General features: G+C 46.0%; 2 protein-coding genes across 3 annotated transcripts; both read right to left on the reverse strand.

The window, feature by feature from the left end:
* Positions 1-365: 365 nt before the first annotated feature.
* On the reverse strand, positions 366-20,607 carry Jwa (PRA1 family protein Jwa). Of its 2 annotated transcripts, XM_065432367.1 has the most exons (6): positions 20,393-20,607; positions 19,360-19,505; positions 19,209-19,280; positions 18,660-18,795; positions 3,733-3,812; positions 366-1,087 (listed from the first exon to the last, which is right to left on the reverse strand). In XM_065432367.1, exons 1-6 carry the CDS (start codon positions 20,572-20,574, stop codon positions 1,062-1,064), a joined length of 642 nt encoding a protein of 213 aa, XP_065288439.1. In that variant the 5' UTR covers positions 20,575-20,607; the 3' UTR covers positions 366-1,061. The 2 variants fall into 2 exon arrangements, with proteins under 2 accessions (XP_065288439.1, XP_065288440.1); XM_065432368.1 differs by lacking the exon at positions 3,733-3,812.
* Positions 6,195-10,755, reverse strand: LOC135902356 (class E basic helix-loop-helix protein 23-like). The gene has a single exon (XM_065432366.2). The coding sequence runs from the start codon at positions 8,379-8,381 to the stop codon at positions 7,620-7,622; it is 762 nt and encodes a 253-aa protein (XP_065288438.1). The 5' UTR covers positions 8,382-10,755; the 3' UTR covers positions 6,195-7,619.
* Positions 20,608-21,252: the final 645 nt, after the last annotated feature.

Below are 21,252 nucleotides of genomic sequence, written 5' to 3' on the forward strand. Positions count from 1 at the left end.
ACCCGCAGCTCAACGTGCGAGCATTTTTTTTTTTTTTGCCATCCGCTATACCGGACAGAACAAGCAAACCCAAATCGTGTGTGCACCAACGCGTACACACATGCAGTGACCAAAGCACGCGTGGTGGGCGGCTACTAACTAAACCTGGTCATCCTGTGTTTCCTCCACGTGCACACAAATGAATCTGATTGCACGAAGGCGCTTTTTGCATTCCGGTCCAGTCGCAGTGAGGCCGGGCATCGAACCCGCGACCTTCGGCCTTCGTTTACCGAACAGAAGGGCGCCATGCAGGGCCACGACGCAAACACCGATTCGCAGCTTTTCGTAAACGCAGCGTCTGCGTTCCGCTGATTAGATAACCAACGTTAAGGTCACGCACTTTTATTTTCTTCACTGGTTATACATGCGTGTCGGTCAGGATAAATGACAAATTAAACCAATACGTTTATTTGCTTTACAGAGAAGGTCTGCTCAACAGGAACACACCAGACGAAAATTTAGCACTGAAAGCTTGGCTTTATTCATTTGGTTTCTTCGTTGTTACTGCAGCTTGACTCACTCACACGTGCAGCCTTAGGTTGGTATAAATAAGTAATTCATATACCGTAAAATCCCGAGAAATGCCGCACCCCCGAAAGATAACGCACCCCTGACTAAGCCCCCGGCTTAAAAGAACTGAAAGTTACCCACATGAAAGTTGCCCACCAGACTGAAAGTTAGCCCACCTCATAGTTTCGTTCGATTTTCTCTCGATTTTAGGTGGGCTATCTCTCGGGACTTTACGGTAAGGCACACCACACATTTTTCGCGGTCCGCAAAGCAAGCACCGGAGCAGACAAAATTGTGCGAGAGATCCAAGAGTGGAAACGACTGTGCGAATGCATTGCAAACATGTAGCAAAATAACGCAAGGAAAAAGAAAGAAGAAGAAAAGGCGAAGTCCATTCAGCCTCAAGGCGAAAGTCGGTGCAAATGCGACGTCGCTCCAGTCGCGCTCCAGTCTCCAAAAGCATGCTGACGAAGGTTCGCGAAGTTGCTCCAAAATGGCACGGGAAGTCATCATCACCGGTTCCTGTTAATTTTCATACCTTGAGGGTGAAAGACAAGACAGACAGACGTACATTAAAGCTCTGCCACCGAAACACTACCCTTCGGTCATTACTTCTGAAAAAGAATAAAAAAATGCAAATCAAGTAAAAAACAAAAAGCCACAGAACTGACTTGAAAAACACGCCGATGCAAAGCACGCACAACGGAAGTGAACAAACGCGGGCGCGCAGTTGTATAGAAGTATGTACAAGAAATAAGATGGTGCGAGGTTGTGCCATAGAAACACAGCAACGCCACAGAACTGGTCTCAACGGCGCATCACGGTGTCCGTGTATGCGCTTTTCTTTAAGTGCTTTCATTCCTGCATTTTCTTAACGGGAAGCCGTATAATGCACAGGGTAGCTCCGATTTCCCTATTCGAGTGACTGTGAAACGAAGAATCACCTCATTAGAGAGGCAGTTGCTAAGCAGCTTAGAATGATATTTGTTGCAAATAAGAGTGAAATATGAATTCTCTATCGACTATTAGATGTACACTTTTGAGATCTTAAACGAACATTTCGGGAAATTGGTAAATAAAATATACATAAATACCAGTTTTTGTTTATAAATCCGTACCTTCTAACCAAAACACGCATTGAAATTCTGTAAAGTGCGTATATTAAATAAAGCGTCTGAACCGGGCAAAAAAGAAAAGAAGTGGATTCCTTAGTTTACGCGAGTTTTACACGAGTCATGTTCACAAGTCAACATCGTACATATTAAGATGCGTTCAAAAGGCAGGTTTTCCGGTTTGGACTCGCTAATTGTTAAGCGTTCACGTTGTTGTAAGATTAAAATGTGGTTTAAAGTCCGACCGAAAGCAATACAAATTCCATGAGAAATGCGGTTACGGAGGCCAGCGGACGATTCACTTAGACCACCTCGGTGGAGTGCTCCATATCGCGCTCCCGTCGCTGGGTAATACACGCGCATTTTTCCGCATTCCTTCGCAACGCGGCAGCCGCAGATGGGTATCGAACCAGCGACGTTGTGCCGAAGCTGTTTGTCGCACTGTTTGTCATATCTATTGTTTTCTATCGCAGTCACAACGTTGCCCATGCTACGCGGCAAAGCCATGACCACGCAAATGTGAAAACGAGTAAGCGCTTATTGTACTAGGAGCATTTGTTTTTACTAATTGCAGCAAGCACCTGGTTTCTTTAATGCATTCTTTAGGACCTAGAAGCAATGTACGCCAGGTTGGGGAGCATCCTCCTCATACTCGGTTATTGTTTTAGAGCAGCTTTTCTCCGCTAGCAACTGGTCTAGTGGTGCGCCTCGAACTGAGCCTTCACGTGCTTTGTACAGTACTTTAGAGTACTGCACAGTAATGCGCAGTGTTCCACAGTATTGTACAGCATTGAATAAATACGTTTGCACAGGCAGTGTTCAAGAATAAGATATTAGAGCTGCTAGTCAATCTTCTGCCGAAGGTCGGTCTGAAATAAGACTGCGTGCTGAAAGCACCACGCGACGCGTGAAGCATTGCTCGTACGGAATAAGGTGTACGTACGCTGTCGAAACGCTGACGGATAAAAGCTATATCCACTCTGGGGAAGAAAAACAACGAAGTTGCCCCCTCCCCCCTAGTCGTACTAGTACTATATATCTACTATCTATACTAGTCATAAACAATCATCAAAACAACACGCACTCCTTAGCATGTACCGATGTTTGACATATCGCTAAAACCACCGTTTATAAAGCTTTTTTGGTTAAAACAGCGTGCACGTCGTATCTGAAGTTTAGACAATCCGACAGAAGCTTCTTAGTCTTCATTGCTACTGTCATAAAATTATGTAGCAGAGTAAAAGCGCAATTTTGTATTGTTTTATAGGAGAAGTATTAGGGGCTCTGGAGCCTATAGTTTCGACAATACCACATGTCGAAGTTTTTTTTTTTTTCCCGGACTACCCAATGTGCCGAAAATTGTCAAATTTGACCAATATTGAAGTACATGTCGTCATTTCAGACGGTGCACCTCGTTGCGCGTGGAAAAATCTCAACTGTAATGTTCAACAACGTGTCAAAAACCCTCGATCAAACTCATCGATTTATATGGGCACAGTGAGGAAAGCATAAAACACGATCGACACAAGCGCCCATGCATGTGAAGTGGTTGGGACTTGCAATGGGAGAAGCGACTCGAGAGCTGATAGGAGACTATTCGTGAAAGCGGGAAAACATGTGAAATAATAATAATAATAATAATAATAATAATAATAATAATAATAATAATAATAATAATAATAATAATAATAATAATAATAATAATAATAATAATAATAATAATAATTGCCTAAAATTATGTCGCTTTCACGTGCGCGATGTTGCTTATCTGTCTCGTCTTCGCGTGTAGACGAACTTGCGCGGCAAGGCGCCTTCGAGATGTTGCGGCACGCTACTTTGCGTGTATATGCGCACCTATCTCGGTGGCGCACACGACACAAAAGTGGGCTCAGACAGACGTGTTAACGAACCGGTGCGAACGCGACGTATACAGCTTGATATCAAGTAAAAGAAACACGGTGGCCTCGGGATGCATGCTACATGCTCGTGGAACCCTGTGTTCCCGGGCCGAACGCTCAGGACAGAGAGTGAGATGCAGATAGTGCGTGTCACGCCCGTAACGGCGACGTACGTTGTCCGATCTGGGCGAGCTTCTCTTCCAGCTTGTCTGCCAGTTCGCTTCCGGCCTGAACAACCGTCGCGGCGGCGTGGCTGCAAGATGGGAAGGGAAGGAGGAGTCCGCGGTGGCCGCAGGTTAGTGACGCCAGCGTGCGACTGCGTGCACGCAGGGCTGTCAAAATGTGGCGACAGCAAGCGTGAGCGCGTGAAAGCACGATGTTATGCGCGCATGCAGCGGGCTTTAAATGAACATTTGTGAAGGTGCACCTCCGCACTTTCACGTTTGCTGTACCACGTCTTATAACGTTGCGGCGTGACTCGCGGCGGCCCTGGTACATATAGGCAAGTTGTGGGGCGTAACGTCCCAAAACTACCAGAGTGGCAGTTTGGCCACGTTGGTAATCCACAAGAACGACTGAAAAAGCGCGATTTGTTAAAAGGCACGTACACACATACACACACAGGCGCTACGTTACAATGCAAAAAAAAAAAAAGAATTGCTGCTGGTTTTCTTGCGGCACATTGCAATGCGTGTGGGGGTCATCAGCATGCTGCTTGATACCTGCAGAATTGTTGGCTGAAACAAGAATAAGCTTACTAGAGAGATTAACGAAGCGGAAGAGATTGAAGTGCTTGGTGAAGTGGGCGTGCGAGCATGTCACCTATCGCATTAACAAAAAAAGAAGCTAATTTTCTGGGAGTGCCAGCACGGAATACTTAGAACTGATAGGTTGCGAAGAATCTGTGTTGTTTTTTTCAGTTTTGCGCGCCGATTTTATCAGGTTACACTGATGCCACATGTGTATAAAGTATACCAATATGATCGCAAGAATAAACCGTTGGAGGCGCCTCTGCGTGCGTGCGCGCACGTGCCTTTTATTCGTCCATGTTCAAATTTTCACACTGGAGTTTTACGTGCTAAAATCGCAACATGATTACGAGGCACGCCGTAGTTGGGGACACCGAATTTCAATCGACTGGGCGTTCTTACCGTGCACCCAATACACACGGCCGTTTTTGCAACTCGGCCTCATCTAAATGCGGGCAAGGTTTGATGCCACGCCCTTAGGCCTATAGCAACGCAACGCCATAGCCGCGACACCACATGGTGGTTAATTTCGGGGTTTTACGTGGCGATCTGATCATGAGGCACACGGTATAGCGGGGGACTCCGGGTCAGTTTCGCGACGCCTGGGGTTCTAACGTGCACCTAAATGTAAGTACACGAACGTCTTCACATTTCGACGCACTTTAAACGCGAGCGCAGCAGCGGTGTTCGAACCCGCGACCTCGAACTCGGCAGCGCAACGCCGTGGCCACTGATCCGCGGCGGGGTCGCCCGAAACTACACCGTAGGCTCTGACGGACGCCGTATAGACTCGGGATTAACATTAACCACCTGTGGTTGTTTGGCGTGCACCAAATGAACGGTGCAATGGCGTTCCTGCATCTCACCCTCGTCGAAATGCGGCCACCAGCGATCGCGCGCTCGGGTGGCCTTGTTGGGTGACGCCGTGTAAAGGGACGTGCACAGGCCTGCGCTCCAACAACACAGTGCCACCTGGTTTTTCGGAGTCACTGCTGTCCCGATTTTTAATTCAACTATCATAAGTTACTCCTAAATGGAACGTGATTACGTGTCACTTGCTAACCATGATATTAGTTTTGATGCAATAATACGCGCGCTTCCATACAATACTGAAGCTTTTCGCCGGCAACGCATCTGCAGTAAGCAACAGACAGCACATACGATTCCGAGCTCGACTTCAGCAGCTACGCATGTGCGAGGCCATCGGTCAGTGCTTGCATATTTCACACATCGGTCGATAAACGTATTGTATTGCCAAAACTCGGCATCCGAACCCTCTTATATAGTTACTAGTTCCACTATATAACAAGAAATGAAATGCTGGCGGCTCTTATACTTCGGTAATCTTGGGCAAGGCTGCGATAATACTAAATTCAAACACTGACGTATAAATCATGTTCGTGCTCGCGATCGATTTTCAACTTACGCTAGTAGTCAGCCACAGATGAAAGCGCAATTCTTAACGATCAGACACAAAAAGCGTGCGCTTAGCCAGCCCCCCCAATATTGGAGGACCTTGTAGGAGGTTAGTACTCGTCATATCTTGATGAGGTCAGATCAGAGATAGCCAGCATAATCATTAAGAATGCAAACACGGCTCCTTGATGGAAACATCGACTGGAACCAAGAGGAAACACATGAGAACTACAATGATTATTTAAACTTTAAGATCCACTTTACTTAGCAAGCGATGGAGCATGTACCAGTCAATAAAAAGCTCGTTTTTGTGTATGACTATTATGTATCGGTCATCGCGAAATGTGTACACGGAGATATACGCACATGCCACCATTCGTAGCGAATGGAGACACGTTAATTCCGCAACCATAGCTAAGTCACGGAAAATGCTATAGTATGCGGAGTGCCGACCGAAGTAATTTGCCACGCTGCCGATATGCGAGCTTTTATTGCTTCACAAAAAAAAAGCAAACAATTCAGAGCAACATTTTCACTGCCACGGTCCATGCGCCAAGATTGCACGAAAATTGGGCGATTAAATAGATATAGAGAATGAAATGGCCACATTCATGACAAATGTACACACTGAATTACACCCCAGTTGATAGAACATCACATGCTAAGCTCGTGCCGCACACATATACATGAACGGAAACTGCACAGTCGTATGGCGTAACAAATATGTACAAAAGTAATCTTAAATCTTAAAAACAATAAGAAAACGAGAAGAGACGAACCTATCATCTGCGAAGCTGTGCGAAATATACGAAACAAGCGGCGAACAGATTGCGAATGTAATGTGCGCACGAGATGAACCGAAAAAATGAGAACGTGCGAACGAATGGTACCGATACCAATCAAATGATGCATGTGACGCGTATTAACTCTTCGATTACTTTTGATGTAATAAAATAATTTAACTTTCATGCGCGCTTGTACAACAGCGGAACTTTTCGCCGACAACGTGTATGGCTTGCCACGCGCAGCGGTTTCATTGCAATAGGGTAAGCGTTAATTCCCGCGAACTGCAGCAAACATTCAACACGCTTGCGAAAAATTTAAGCGATACATTGCAATATTCGGGCGAAGCATTGAAATGTTATACATCGCACGTTTGCAATACTCTTTCAATAAGTTTACATGAACTAGCCAGAATTACAGCGACTGCAGTTAGCACAGACGCTGTCAAAGATGCCGATCAGTTATAGCGATTAAACTATTGCGAAGACATCCATTTCGGCGACCCTCGGTAAGGATAGCATGCGCTGGCAACAGGCACAGCCTGTCAGTCTGGCTTGCGAGCTGTTTTACACAACCGAGTATCAGCTGCAGCGCGTCTGTGCCGCTATACTGGACCACATCACATGGATAGATGTCGTCAAAGTTTCCAGAGCGCGCAACCTAACATAGATTAACGATATGATACTGGCAGTGCCTGCTTGTGGCCATCAACAAAGACGTCATACGAGGCTACCAAAACACCGTTCCATTAACAAAGCTTCTTCGTTAACGAACCTACTATCACAATATCAGCAGCGCTGAAGGTCAGCACCATATGAAAAAAGAAATGTACGCAAGGCAGTCGCTGAACAGCATCACTCGTAAGATCGTGTTGTATAAACAACCCTGTCACCCGGAGATCGAAGCAGGCACCGCATCTCACAGCTAGATTCACATGCGCGCGTAACTCACAGTAATCCCCCATGCCAGATGCGTATACTATCATCACAATTGCTAAATGCGAGCACAGCTCGACGTAGTGTCAACGGTAATCTCACCGCTCGTTCCACGTAGTTGACTCGCATGCACGACAGTCGGTACATAGCAGTGTACAAAGAAAATGCGGGCATCGTTCAGTTCCAGGAACGGGAGACAGGCGTACAACCGACGACACTGCCGCCAGCTGCAGAGACAGTCGATGGGCTCAGCACGGTCTGCAGCTCGACGATGTAGTTGATGGCCATCTTGAGAGTCTTGATCTTGGACAGGCGCCGACTGCCGTTCTGCAGGCGCGGCGGTATCGTGCTACGCAATCGATCCAGCGCCGAGTTGAGCCGGTGCATGCGACGCCGTTCCTGGTGGTTCGCCAAGGACCTGCGCCGTTCCAGTTCGGCCTGGGAGAGGCTCCTCTTGCGAGCGACGCTGGTAGCACGCCGCGACATGGCGGACGTCGTCTGCGAGGGGCAGGCGGCAGCCGAGGCCCTGGCGTCTTCGTCGTCCGCTCCGGCGGGCGACCGGCTACCGCCAGGCGCAGGCGAGTAGCCGGCCTCCACGCAATCTGGGCAGTCACCGTATACGCAGTCGTACGCCGCAGCGGCAGCGCTGTACAGGTACGAAGAAGGCGGGGCGTCGACGTAACTGCGGTCATATACTGCGTACGAAGGGGTGTGGCGACGATGATCCGCCAGCGTGGAGCAAGGCAGCGGCACATCGTCCAGCGGGTAGAAGGCGGCCGAGGCGACTTCTGGATACGACGGGCGACGCATCAGAACAGCCGTCGACCCGTAGCAGCGCTCGTAGGCAGTCGATGCAGCAGTCGGGGCACCGGACGACTGATAATGCCGCGGGTACGCCGTGGGCACGTCCAGAGCCGAAACTTCGGCGTCGGCGAACATGGAAGTGGACCCCGTTTCTTCTATGATAACTGGGAGAGCAGTGTCTTGGAGGCTAGCTCAATTTTCACGTGTGCGTGCGTGCGACCTCGAGATCGGTTTCTGACTGAAGCTCTGCACTCAGCATCGGTGGCTTGGCTCTTTTTGGGCGCCTTTCCTTTTCCTTCTTTACTAATACATTTTTTTTCTTTCGCTCTGTCTTAAGCACCGAGGAGGAGCGTCTGCAGCAGGGAGGGGCCGCCGTGTGCAGCAACAATAACAACAACGCGAGGAACTCTGAACTTTGTCCCGCTATGCAAAGGACGGCGGGGGAGGGCGTGCGGCAGGGAAGCGGTTCACGTCGCTTCAACGGCGTACGAGCTGCCACGAGCTAGGATGGTGCGAAGAGCAACAGCTAGCTTTGGCCGGAGGGCGGCAAGCTCTTGTTTACTTTCTTCTCAACGCGCGCAGCGCTGGTGTTGCGCGAGGAGTTGGTGCTGCTGGCTCTAATTATAAAGTCTACGGGAAGCGACCGGAGACAGGCGGAGAGAGGCGGGCTCATTGGACGAACGTGCCTCCGGCACCGACGATGGCGGCGATTTTCTCCCCCCATGCGCACTCTTGCTTTTCGCGCCGACGCCAGCGTAAGTAGCGTGGCGCGAGGAACAGAAACAACAAAAGAAAGAACGGAAACAGGAGAGAGTAGGAGGGGGAACTCCCCAAAACTTCGTGTAGCTTCCAACGCCTCGGTTGCAGCAGACGGACTCTGAAGAGAGCACGTTTTGCAAAACATGGCACGCGCAACCGCGGCAGCTTCTTGAACCGCTGGGCGAACCGACCAATGGGAAGATATAAAAAGAAAAGAGGAAGAAGTGGGTAGAGGGGCAACCGCGCTGCCTTGCGCGCAGGCGCTCAGACGAAACGCCCTCGCTTCACCCTTTCCCTTCCTCCCAGTTTTTCGCCGTCTGCGACGCAGACGGACAACCAATGAGCGGGCGGAGAAACGCAAGGTCGTCCGCTACATGAGAAAACAAACGAAGAATCAACTTTTCTGCAGCCGGTGACGTTCTTTACCGCACCCCCAGCTATGGCAGCGACAAAGGATCAATTTAAAGAAACCGCGGGGACGTCAGTGCTGATGTAAAGAAACGAAAGTGCAGTTTCGCTTGTCGCCTGCCCGAATTCGTTTGGATAGCACACCACCCACACCGAAAGCCCGCAATCCTTCCGTGGCCCGGAGCCGGCGTACACTATTTCCTGTCCATTGTTTCTTCCCACACGGGTCCGCCTTGGGCCGCTCGACCAGATGTCGGTCGGCTGTGTCAAAGCAGCGCACCTACCTACACAAGCAACGACAGCGCGTCTGAAGAAGCGAAAAAGAAAGAAAGGAAGGTATCCCGCTTCTCCCACATATGGTGGGGAAAAAAAGCGGCGGCCCACCACCCACGCTGCCGTCGCCAGTTTTCCGAGGTTGTTGCCCCCCGTCCGATTGCGCTATCGCCGCCACCTTGGCCGTTTACTTTGTCCGGTGCCGTGCGCTCACAGGATCGGGTGCAAAACTGCTGGTGTAAGGAAGGCGGGACGAGTGAAACGGCGACAAGCACGCCGCGTCCGTCTGAGGTGCCGAACGCACCGCGGCCTGCTATCTGTACCTGCCTTGGGCGTCCACATATGGTATATAACGCCGAGAGGCCGCTATATACACGGTTTGGGGTGCAGACGCGCCTTTCACTAAATGCGAAACACATGGTGTTCGTAAACACCACCAATCCCTGGTGACAACGTACGGCGAACAAGATCTCCGCACACGCCTGCCTCTTTTTAGAGAGCAGCGCGAGCATTTATGAGGCTCACTTGCGGTCCACACCGCGTACACGGGCAAGAATGCGCTCAGGCGCAACAAAGGCTCCCGTTCCGCTCCTTTGTGCGCACTGTGCTTCCGCAGCCTCCGTGTCGGCAACAAATGACGTCAGGATAACGAACCATCTGGATGTCGGGAAAAACATGCAGTGCTGTCACATTCTTTGCGTATCTTCACCGTCGCAGGTGAAAGCGGCGCAATGGCTAAGCACCCACAGAGGTAACTGAGCGGCTCTGGCGTTCTGCTGACGAGCAGGGGGCCGTGGGTTCGGTTTTTCGGTCGCATTCCAACGAAGGCGGTTCGGAAAGGCGCCCGTGCACTGCTGAAGTCACATCGGAGCTGGTAATTGAAGGGGTACTGACAGGGTATTTCCAACCGTTCATTTTTTCGCGTTAAACGAAGGTCCTAGAACTCTGAAACATGGAATAAATAGTACAAGCTTCAAAGCGCCGTAAATTTGATCTGCTATGCTGCTACTCACAACGAGCAGCAGCATACGAGGCGCCCGGGCGTGCCGTAGCGAGGAGTGTCAAAACGTCGCCAACGTACTGCTCCCACGTACTGTGACGTCACGACACAGTAGTCGCCTGAATATTAAACCAAACCTGGGTGTAGAAAAGCCATTAAATTATTTACCGCGCTATGAGGTATGTCAATATTTTTTCTATGTTTAGAGGTCCAGGACTTCCATTTAACGCAAGAAATGAATAGTCAAAATAGCGTGGCAGTAATCCTTTAAGAGTAGCCTTTCTGTGCGGTTGCGGTGCCATTTCTTTTCGCCGACTAAAAGTGACAGGTCTGCGTGTCTTACAACGAAGATTATATCCCACTAACGTGTTGTGCACGTTTAGCGCAAACTTACTTTTTTTTTGTATTTTAGTGTTCGCGTTCGACTCGCTGGTGATTGTAAAGGCTAACGTACTTAAGCACCTTAAACTGGCAATAATTTCCTTGGCTACCTTCGGGACAATAAAGTTTCCCTGTTACGCAGTTATGTCTGCCTCGCCAAGTGATTCCATAGGGTCGAAGAGGCGGAATTCTGCAGACTGCCACAGCCAATACTTGACAACCACATTATGTACTTGCACGGATCAAGTGAATTTTTTTTTCAAATAGTCTTCAGACGTTAATATCGGCTAATCGTATGATCACGTCGCATGTGGGTTAACACATAGTCGCGTGCTTGGTCCCTTACTCGAATACTACAGTATTGATATACGAAACTGTATTGTACAAAATTTGACCATTTGTCGCTGGTTGAGCGATATGCCACAACACTTAATGCTGCCCTTGCAGTCAACTACTAAAATATGACCTACACGCAATTAACACATGGAACTCGACATGGTTAGCGCCACTGAATCTAACTGAACGTGACGGCATCCTCGACAAATCACACACGGGCGAGGATGATTGGATGAAATGGCGCCCCAGTGCGATTTGTCGAGGATGCCGTAAATTTGCCTTTCCCTAACCGTGGACGCCCGATGCAAACTTTTTATACCACAACAACTCATTTCAGCATGTTTCTTCTTGCAAGAATCTCGGTGTTCGCAGTCTCAAATGGAAAGCCCACACAACGCTCGCTCGGACTGCTCAAATGCAATCTTAAACATGCCCCTTCTGACTTGCGCAAGCTAGCTTGCTTTACACTAATTCGAACAAAAGTTGACTATGCTTCCGCTATTTGGGGCCCTGCCCAAGTACTCCCCTACGCAAAAGTACACGGACCCGATATTCCGCGATAAAATCGACCTTCTTCGCCAACGAATGTAACTTAATTCATCAATAGGGTCCGAACTTTCCAGTGCACTCATCAATTTAAACTTGTACATATGGAATATGAATCAATTCAGTTTTTTTCAGCGAGCCAGCAGTCCGTATACTTTTTTCTTTTTTTTTGCTCACGGGTGCACGTTTAACTAACGACATTGCAGCCCTGCAAAACCGTGCCGCTCCGTTGACCTGTCCTGTCTGTTCATGTTGTTCAAGCATAACGGAACTAAAAAGACGCGCCAAATTGGAGGACCTGCAGTGGCTGTCACGCCGCCGTCAAATCAACGAAGACGGCGCCGGCGTCCCTGAAGTTGGAGCCGCGCGGATAGGGACGCACGCACGCATGCACGAAAGGATACACACTTTTCAAGCCTTTCAATAATTTCTTGCCTCTCACATCCAGCAGCAAAAGCCTCGAGCGGCTTCGTGAACCGTCATCCATCAGAATATCAGTTACCATAAAGCTCGGACGTCATAACTAACAAAGGGAAAAGTACAATGAAAAAAAGAAAGAAAGAAGTACTGTTTGGTTCCTTCCGAATTTTCTGCGAGGACGGAACTCAAGTGCGAATTATTATTATTTTTTTAATATACAATTGACTATTTGAACAAATATTTATGGGAGAAGATGGCCCGAGGCCGGCTTACTAAGCCCGTCTTATTAGCATATATATATATATATATATATATATATATATATATATATATATATATATATATATATATATATATATATATATATATATATATATATATATATATATATATATATATATATATACGGTACAATATAGGGTTCAAAACTTTGGTAAAGTTGGGAACGCCCGACGGGATTTCCTGCTACGCTAAAGCACTGCAGCTAAGGGCGGCGTGTAACGTTTTTGCTGTCTTCTTCCGATAACGAGGGTTACGCTGAGGGCGGGGACACGGCCTCGCGACGACACAACGCCGGCGGCTGCCGTCGTCGTCAGCCTACAACGAAAGGACGGCCGGCCTAAACAAACAACTGAGGTCATAGCGCTGGATTCGCGCGGCCAAGACGACAGGACGTGCACAAACTATGGCGGCCGCATTTCGATGGGGGCGAAATGCGAAAACACCCGTGTGCTTAGATTTAGGTGCACGTTAAAGAACCCCAGGTGGTCGAAATTTCCGGAGTACCCCACTACGGCGTGCCTCATTATCAGAAATTGGTTTTTGCACGTAAAACCCCATAATTTGATTTTTGTTTTGTTTTGCACAATCTATCGAAGTTGATAGCGCACGTCCTGTCGTCTTTCTCGTCTGTGTGAATCCAGCGCTATGACCTCAATTATTGCGTCGAACCAACTAGCCCAAAAATCTGCACTCCTGGCCTAAACAAGTCTAGTCTGGAACTCTGCTGTCGCAGTAAAATCACTAAAAGGCTGACGAACATCGAACCAATCTTTGCAACCAGTGGGCCATCGGAAGTGCTCTGGCGCGCGCGCACGAGCGTGAAGTGGGCCAAGAGGTTCGTCCCTTTGTCTGTTTTTTTTTTGAAATTACTTTATTACTGTTTCTTAGAGTAACATTTTCCTACTTTGCCGGGTTTCGCTTGGATATATATATATATATATATATATATATATATATATATATATATATATATATATATATATATATATATATATATATATATATATATATATATATATATATATATATATATATATATATATAAAAGGGGGTCAACCGAGGGGCCCGATTTTTGTTAATCATATCATGAGAAGCCAACAAACAAAGACACCAAGGAAAACATAGGGGAAACTACTTGTACTTACTAACTGAATTAAAGAAATGATGAATTAATGGCAATGAAAGTGGTTGAAAAAGCAACTTGCCGCAGGTGGGGAACGATCCCACGTCTTCGCTTTACGCGTGCGATGCTATAGATCCCGTACTTGTGACGCCTGTGGCAGAAAGGATGTTCCACATCCGCCGCCAAGGTTTGTGAGTAATGGCGCTGGCTAACACTCCCAAGGTTAGTTCTATTAGTAACACATAAATCCCCAAGAAAGCGGACGGGGAAAACACGCCGCGGTAGCTCGATTGGTAGAGCATTGCACGCGTAATGCGAAGACGTGGGATCGTTCCCCACCAGCGGCAAGTTGTTTTTTCATTGCCATTAATTTATCACTTCTTTAATTCAGTTAGTAAGTACAAGTAATTTCTCGTATGTCTTCCTTGATGCCTTTGTTTGTTGGCTTCTCATGATATGATTAACAAAAATCGGGCCCCTCGGTTGACCCCCTTTCCAAAATGTTTAAAAGTTGCCTGTGGCAGATATTACAATTCTATAGTCGGATACAACTTTAGAAAAAAGGGGGCGTTTACTCCTCCGAGGCGGGTGCACACGAGCATCCACCAATGGGCGCGCACTCTGGACCGACGTCATGCGCCGGACGGCCGGTGACTTCGCCGCTTCGGTCATCTGGGCGGGGCCTCCCCTTTTTTCTAAAGTTGTATCCGACTATAGTTCATGAGCTGGTCTACTCGAAGAAGCGGACAATACTGGCACAAAAACTTGAGATGCAAAATCAACTAATTAATAAAAATCACTAATGAAGTTTTTAACTTATTACATTATGACCCATATTGCAACTTACAAATTATAGCCGTGGAGTTCGCAAGGCGGATCTATTTGGAACGAATATTCAAGATGACATCAGTTTCGAGATATAAATTCCCGAACTTTACGGAGAAATGCATTGGTGTTTTGTTAACGACGTTTTGTTAACAAATTAACTGGAACGTTCCAGTTAATTTGTTAACAAAACGTTGTTTCATGCACTGAAGCCTCTCCCCCCGACCCTGTTTTTTCATGCGCATTAAACTGACATCAATTGTCACGTTCCCCATCAGCTCGCGTAGCCTAGTGAACTGGCCTGAAAATCCATGCACTGTTGTCTTAACAATAGTTCCAGCTCTCACTGACCACCAAGGTCGTTCAAATCAAACACCCTTTGTTGGCACTGATGGAAAGTCATTAACATTTTGTATGACCAGACTGCTTTATTAACACGTGAAAGATTAGCTAACACTGGTAAAATTACGGCTATTTCACACAAGCGGACCATGACAAGTTCTAAGAAAGTAATGTTCAATGAGCGACTATACGGATGTTGTCCAGGTGGCAGATGGGGCGGTATTATGTACTGAATTATTTCATTTTCTATTTCTTTCGCCATTTGTCAATGGTTCGGATGCCAACATGTTGCTGCTAGAAAGAACTAAAACTAAAATGGATTGTTACAAAATATGGTGTCATTAAAGAACATTTTACGTAACAACATCTCTGAAAGCTGGTAGAAAAATCAGATTAAGTGATGGCCTCTCAACACTGCCCTATAATAAATTTTTGAGGTGATGGTGAAGCTGCTGAGATTATGCTACTGGGACCAGGCTGGACATACCACTGTTCTTTATTGCTTTACTATATTACACTATAAGGCAAAGCATTTATTCACTTTCAATGGACTTATGCAAATATGAACTGGCATTCCATCATGCCTTTTTGGAAAATAATGTGCTGCTTGCATTTAATAACTTGCACAAGGGCTCATGGAATCAGGGATGGCCTCAGTGGTTTCCTATGTCACTTTTCATTTCAATTAGGAAGCATTGGACAAATTCACTATGTAACGCTGTTGGAGATACATCGACATAAAAACTGCCTGTGCTGTGTACCAAGTATCAGAAATCTCGAAAGCCACGGAAATGAGTGCACAACTCCATTCAATTTGTGCAAGGTTCATTGCAAGACACCATACTTAATTTCCATGATATTTGTTGCATGTGCCTTTTTGAATCATCTACATTCTGCAGTTTTTTTCTCTTATCAGCAGGTTACTGCCCGTGGCAGCAAGAGACACATTGAAAAAGCAATATGCCAGTAAGGAAGTAAGACTGGTGCAGCAGCATGCTACTTGACCACCACTTCAGAAGTGCTTTGACGGGGGCTAGCTAGTATGGCACAGATTATTGAGCATGGTTGCAATGCTAAGGTGGCACACACAGAGACATCAGCACATAAACATGAAGTTCATATAATTATTGCGTGTCAGCATTCCTGTGTCTGCCGCTTTAGAAACACAACCATACACCATACAGTCGACCATCCCGCTGCACTTCAGTGCTTCATAAAAACTGTGATACGATAAACCAGATAAAGTAGCTAGAGGAGTGTCAAAAGTGTATGAGCACAATAAATAAAAAGATGTGCAACAGTGAATGGGTGCCTGTTAGAATGCCATGAAAGAAAAAAGGGTCTCAATTTTCATCCAGAATGTCTTAAATCTGTGGTCAATCTTGTTATGCAAGAAAGCTGTCACATGTTGAGCTCCATTCTGACATCTGCAAGAAGTGTAAGCAATAGTCTTTGCTAGCTGCACATATGCCTTGAGTGAAGCAGCTGCAAGTGGTTCTGCTTATCATTCTGAAGCCTATTCTCTTCATGAAACACCATTTATCAAAAATTTCGTAAGAACTGCAACCACGCTACCATGCTTTCTTTTGAAGGATACAATGTAACATGAGTAACAAGTCCTTGCCTTTTACAAGTTAACCCCGGACGTCCGGAAGTTTGGCTTGAATGCTTGCCTACTTATAACTAAGCATAGTAGGTCCTCAGCACTGTCTAGAATGGTCTGCAAGTGAACAATCACCAGTACCACATTTTCTCGGAGCTAGATAGGTTTAACCCAAGTTATCCCACAAAAAATTTCTGAATAATCAACTCATCGAGATATCAAATGTACGTATTGGGTTCCTTCATGAAAGGCTGATTTTCTGGCTTCAAAACACAGTGCAAACTTACTATTCATGTTGTTCTTTGTGTAAGGTACGGAGTATGAAGCAAGGTAACAGAGAAGACACAGAGAAGTGCCAACTACCAATTGTTTAATAGCATACCTAGATATAAAGCAAAGAGTACTTCTATGCATGCATAGTACACAGAGTGCAGCAGAGTACACCACCACAAGAGCTGCCGTTCAAAAAAGTATGTCCCAGAACAAAACAACATGATAGATGTGTTGTGTATGTTACACATTCTCTGTACTGTGCATGCATAGAAGTCTTCTTCACGTTGTATCTGCGTCTGCTATTTAACAGTTAGTAGTTGACACTTCTGTTTCTTTCATGTTCTTATGCTTCATGCTTTGTACTTTGTGGCAAGAACCATGTGTATAGTAAACCTAAACACCAACTTGCCCAAGTTTTTTTGGGAAAGCTGGACAGTGCACACTGTGAGCAATGCAATGTACAATAATAATTATCAGCATAAAAATGGAGATAAATGAACAATTTACAGAAAGCAGGCCGTCATTGTTCACACTACACAACACACCTTTAATTGGCCGACACTGCTACGTCTGTGGGTCAGCACATGCTAGAGAAACAGAGAGCTATATGCAACAAAGTGTTTATTTTGAATGAGAAAGATTATTTGCCACTTTATTTTCTCAGATTAGCCAACACACACTACAATCAGGGCATAAGCTTGTGCTTTGAAATGGATATGTTAATTTTCAGTGGCTACAAGAAGTGTTTCATTTGCATCTGATGACGAATTATTCACACACACTTATGAGCGAACTCCATTTTGCAGCACCTGTGGTCACAAACGTTGCCAATGTCACAGCAAAACAGACTGGACAGAGGGCTTCCAAGATTGTAGGCATGGTGTATTGCTGAATCAACAATCTAGGAATCCATGTAAACTAGCAGATTTCTTGTCACAATTTACAATGTGAAAATTTTTGGAAAGTCTAATTAGGAGTGACTGCATACAGACTACCACGACTGTTATCAAGGAAGCAATAAACATTATAACTGCTCAGCAAAGGTTCTGAATCAAACGTACACCTTTCTTTTAAATAAAGCAAAGCATAATTGTTTTTCCTGTAGCACTGATTTGATATTCATGGCTTTGTAAAGCTTTTGTGTCGCAAAAGCACGCAGAAACGCTGATATTCATGGCTTTGTAAAGCTTTTGTGTTGCAAAAGCACACAGAAACGCCTTTGCAAAAAAACATAACATGGCCAAAAAAAGAAAAGAAAAAGAAAGATATCACTTTTGAAACAAAGCAACAGAATATATATATTTTTCTTTTTTTCTTTTTTTGCTACAGAGCCTGCACAGGTTACAAAAAGTACAGTAATGAATTTAAATCCCAAAAGCTGTTTTGAAACAGCAGCAAGGATGCATAAGCATCCCTGTGATCAGTAAGCATATTTTATTATCACAGCAGATGTTTGTTATTCATGGATCAGTGGCACATAGTCACGCTGTTGATTACAATACAGCACACAGACTTCACCAACTTCAACTTGCACAAATATTGCACTGCTTTCTACCCACTACGCATAACGACGTAAAGTGACAAGTGGCACTGCCTACACTTTGGAACATTGTGCAAGCATTGTTTATGTTAGTTGGCTAAAAGGATCATGCTCAGTGATTCTTGGCTAATTCATTTCAGATATAAGGGAGTTTTAAATAAGAAGACTCTCAGCCTGAAGAATCAGCATACCCTAACATAGCCAAGCAGCAGAACTAAATGATTTGTAGCACAGAGTGCGTGGTAGTTGTCATTAACGTGTTGGCAGCTGAGGAAGACCTGTGTGTGTGCGCGAAGACTTACGATCCAGCTTCCGGCTCCTGTCCCAGTGCATCAAGAAAAAGTCCCATTGGAGTTTTCTTCAGCCCAATAGTCTCAATCTTGTTTGTCAGCTTATTCTTGATGTTACGCAGCCGCATTGATGCATGAATGAACACCACTAGAAATGGACACATATAAGAGTATGAACTTCAGTGTGCCACAAGACCTTTTCTGCTAGCAAGATTCATTCACTAGGTGTTGCACTTATTAAACAGACATTTCCTCCATACTAAACTACAGACAGGGCTACAGCATTGCATCATACCAAGAAATCATCCAAGGCATTTTGCTAGCTTTGCATTTCAATGAAAATACGCTGCCTGAACAATGCTTGTTGCTAATGATGACCCTCTGCCTGACGTTAATTATTTAGCCTGTAACTGACCAAAAATGTTGATAGGGGAGGAGAAGGCTATCAGTATTTATAAATAACAAGAAACACTGCAAGTAAATAAGGGTGACAATAAATGAACAAGCAATATATATGCCTCCAACGTGAGGGTATTTAGTATCGGACCTTCCTATACTTACACATTATTGGCAGGAGGATGCCAAACAAGAACACCACCACGGATCCGAGAACGTGAACAATAAAGTAGCCACCTAGAAATCAGACAGGATTCTGTTCAGCCTCCTGGATTATGAAACAATATCAGTCTACGATGTCAACTTTAGCTCATACCTGCCAGAATAATCAGGATGCTGAGAATTGGGTGGTCTCTTTTGAACTTCGTGGCAGCCCTCTTGGAATTGGTGACATAATAGAACAGGCCGAATGCTACGGCCACAGCAAGCATTCCGCACAACATTTTGGAAGGGTGCAGGATTCTGCGGTACAGAAGAGAATGTTATAAGGTATAACAAGCTCCAATTTGCCGATGTGTAGTTCGCCACATGAAAGATCGTAGGTTACCTGATACGCCGTTTACGCTAAACAGTTGTGAATGTCGACTTTCTTAGCTGCTGATATGGAGTCTCATTACCACGGTAGCAACGCAAGAAAATAAGACGGTGGGGGGTGATATTTGATTTATCTTTTGTCAATCGATTATTTTTCTGTGCACTTTTGCGGCAGCATGTGCTTGCTTCAAATGGCTCGAGTTACACATGATGCACGCATCCTACTGTATTGTATTTGATCAACAGTGGTCGAAGATGGGTCTCGGAATCCAACGTTTTGACAAGTGGACTTTGTCAAGGCAGCAATAGTTGTTGACCTGACGAAGACAAGTCCTTTTGTCGAAACGACACCTGGCTGAGGCTTCTCTTGTAGCCCACTGATGATCGCTTCAAGGCTTCACCTTCCCGTGAACACATGTCTTGCATGAATTGTTTATGGTCATTTAGAAGGTGTCTTATAAGCTCGCCCCAAAAGAAAACACATTCGTCTCTAGAACGTGCCTCCAGCCAAAAGAAGGCACAAGAACGGGTAAAGTCAAGTATATCGTGGCAAACGTTCACTTGAAGTGGAGGCACCGCGAATCGTCGGTGGGTGCTGTTTTGCGTCTTTGCCGCGTGCACGGTTACGCTTCACGAGACATGACATGCACGTCAGGCAACAGATTACAAACCAACTACTTTCCACCTAAGTGCTGAGGAATCAGGGATAGAGTTATGGAGCGTTATTGGGCAACCTCGATGGCTCTTCGTCGAGCGCGCGAACGCAGCTGTTCGTAAGGCTATAAATAGGGTGGTGTCATCCATCTGAGACTCACCCAACGGCAAGGAAGGCTAGGATGGCAAGGACGAAATAGTTGGACTGGTAGTACAAGAGGTTGTTGACGACTCTGTTTCCCCATTTCTCCAAATCCTTAACGTTTGGAAGCTGAAAGCGGGCTGATTCGAGAAGAAAATCATCCAAACTCCGAAGCGGAGCTACTTCCACTTCGTTCGCCATTTTGATTCGGGAGGAACAGTCGAAATCGCCCGAGGCGCCCTCTGCGACTGGTTCTCGTTCTTGTTTCGGTTTCTAACTGCCAAAGGTGACCGTAGCAGAGTCGGTAGCTTTATGTATCAATGGTGACAAATGTGATGCTAAAAATGTGCCGATTGTGTCTGTGAGGACGCGACCAAATGCACGTTGTTGGAGATTGTATGGAGCAGCCCACACTGCTCTTGTAGGCTGCTTAATTGCATGGTTAATTAAGACAAATTGATCAACTTCGAAAATATTTACTTTAGAACAGAACTTCCAATGTGATAGTTATAGAGCGTTGTAGGAAACACCGCACTCAGCAGGTTCTGACTTTCTTCTTATTACGCATTCATTTTTTTATGTGTCCAAGTTAAGTCTCCGAAATGTAAGAGAGAGAGAGAGAGAGAGAGAGAGAGAAAATATGTGCTCGATATGGCCGGTCGCGGGTTGCGATTGCAGTATTATTCTATGAAACTCTATGATTGCAGTGTCATTTATGGCACCTTCGGTTGGTCGTTTTAGCGCTCTATGGCGCTCTCGCGAGCGGCGTTGTTTTCGGCTGGTTGAAAGAGGGTGCGCGCCCTGCGTTCGGCTGGTTCTTCTCGATCGCTCTCCGTCTTCAAGCGCTGTCGTCGGAGCAGTCCTCGAGATCGAAGCGCT

This window comes from Dermacentor albipictus, chromosome 5, assembly GCF_038994185.2.
Source record: "Dermacentor albipictus isolate Rhodes 1998 colony chromosome 5, USDA_Dalb.pri_finalv2, whole genome shotgun sequence".
Taxonomy (NCBI): Eukaryota; Metazoa; Arthropoda; class Arachnida; order Ixodida; family Ixodidae; genus Dermacentor; species Dermacentor albipictus.

What these genes read in the sequence shown, in the direction of transcription:
- LOC135902356 (XM_065432366.2), bottom strand. Translation starts at nt 8,381, where the DNA reads ATGTTCGCCGACGCCGAAGTTTCGGCTCTGGACGTGCCCACGGCGTAC.
- Jwa (XM_065432367.1), bottom strand. Translation starts at nt 20,574, where the DNA reads ATGGCGAACGAAGTGGAAGTAGCTCCGCTTCGGAGTTTGGATGATTTT. An exon ending in CAGGAGCCGGAAGCTGGATC is followed by an intron (nt 3,813 to 18,659) that starts GTAAGTCTTCGC and finishes CCCATCTTGCAG; the next exon opens with CCACGCCGCCGCGACGGTTG. An exon ending in GCTCGCCCAGATCGGACAAC is followed by an intron (nt 1,088 to 3,732) that starts GTACGTCGCCGT and finishes TTCACCCTCAAG; the next exon opens with GTATGAAAATTAACAGGAAC.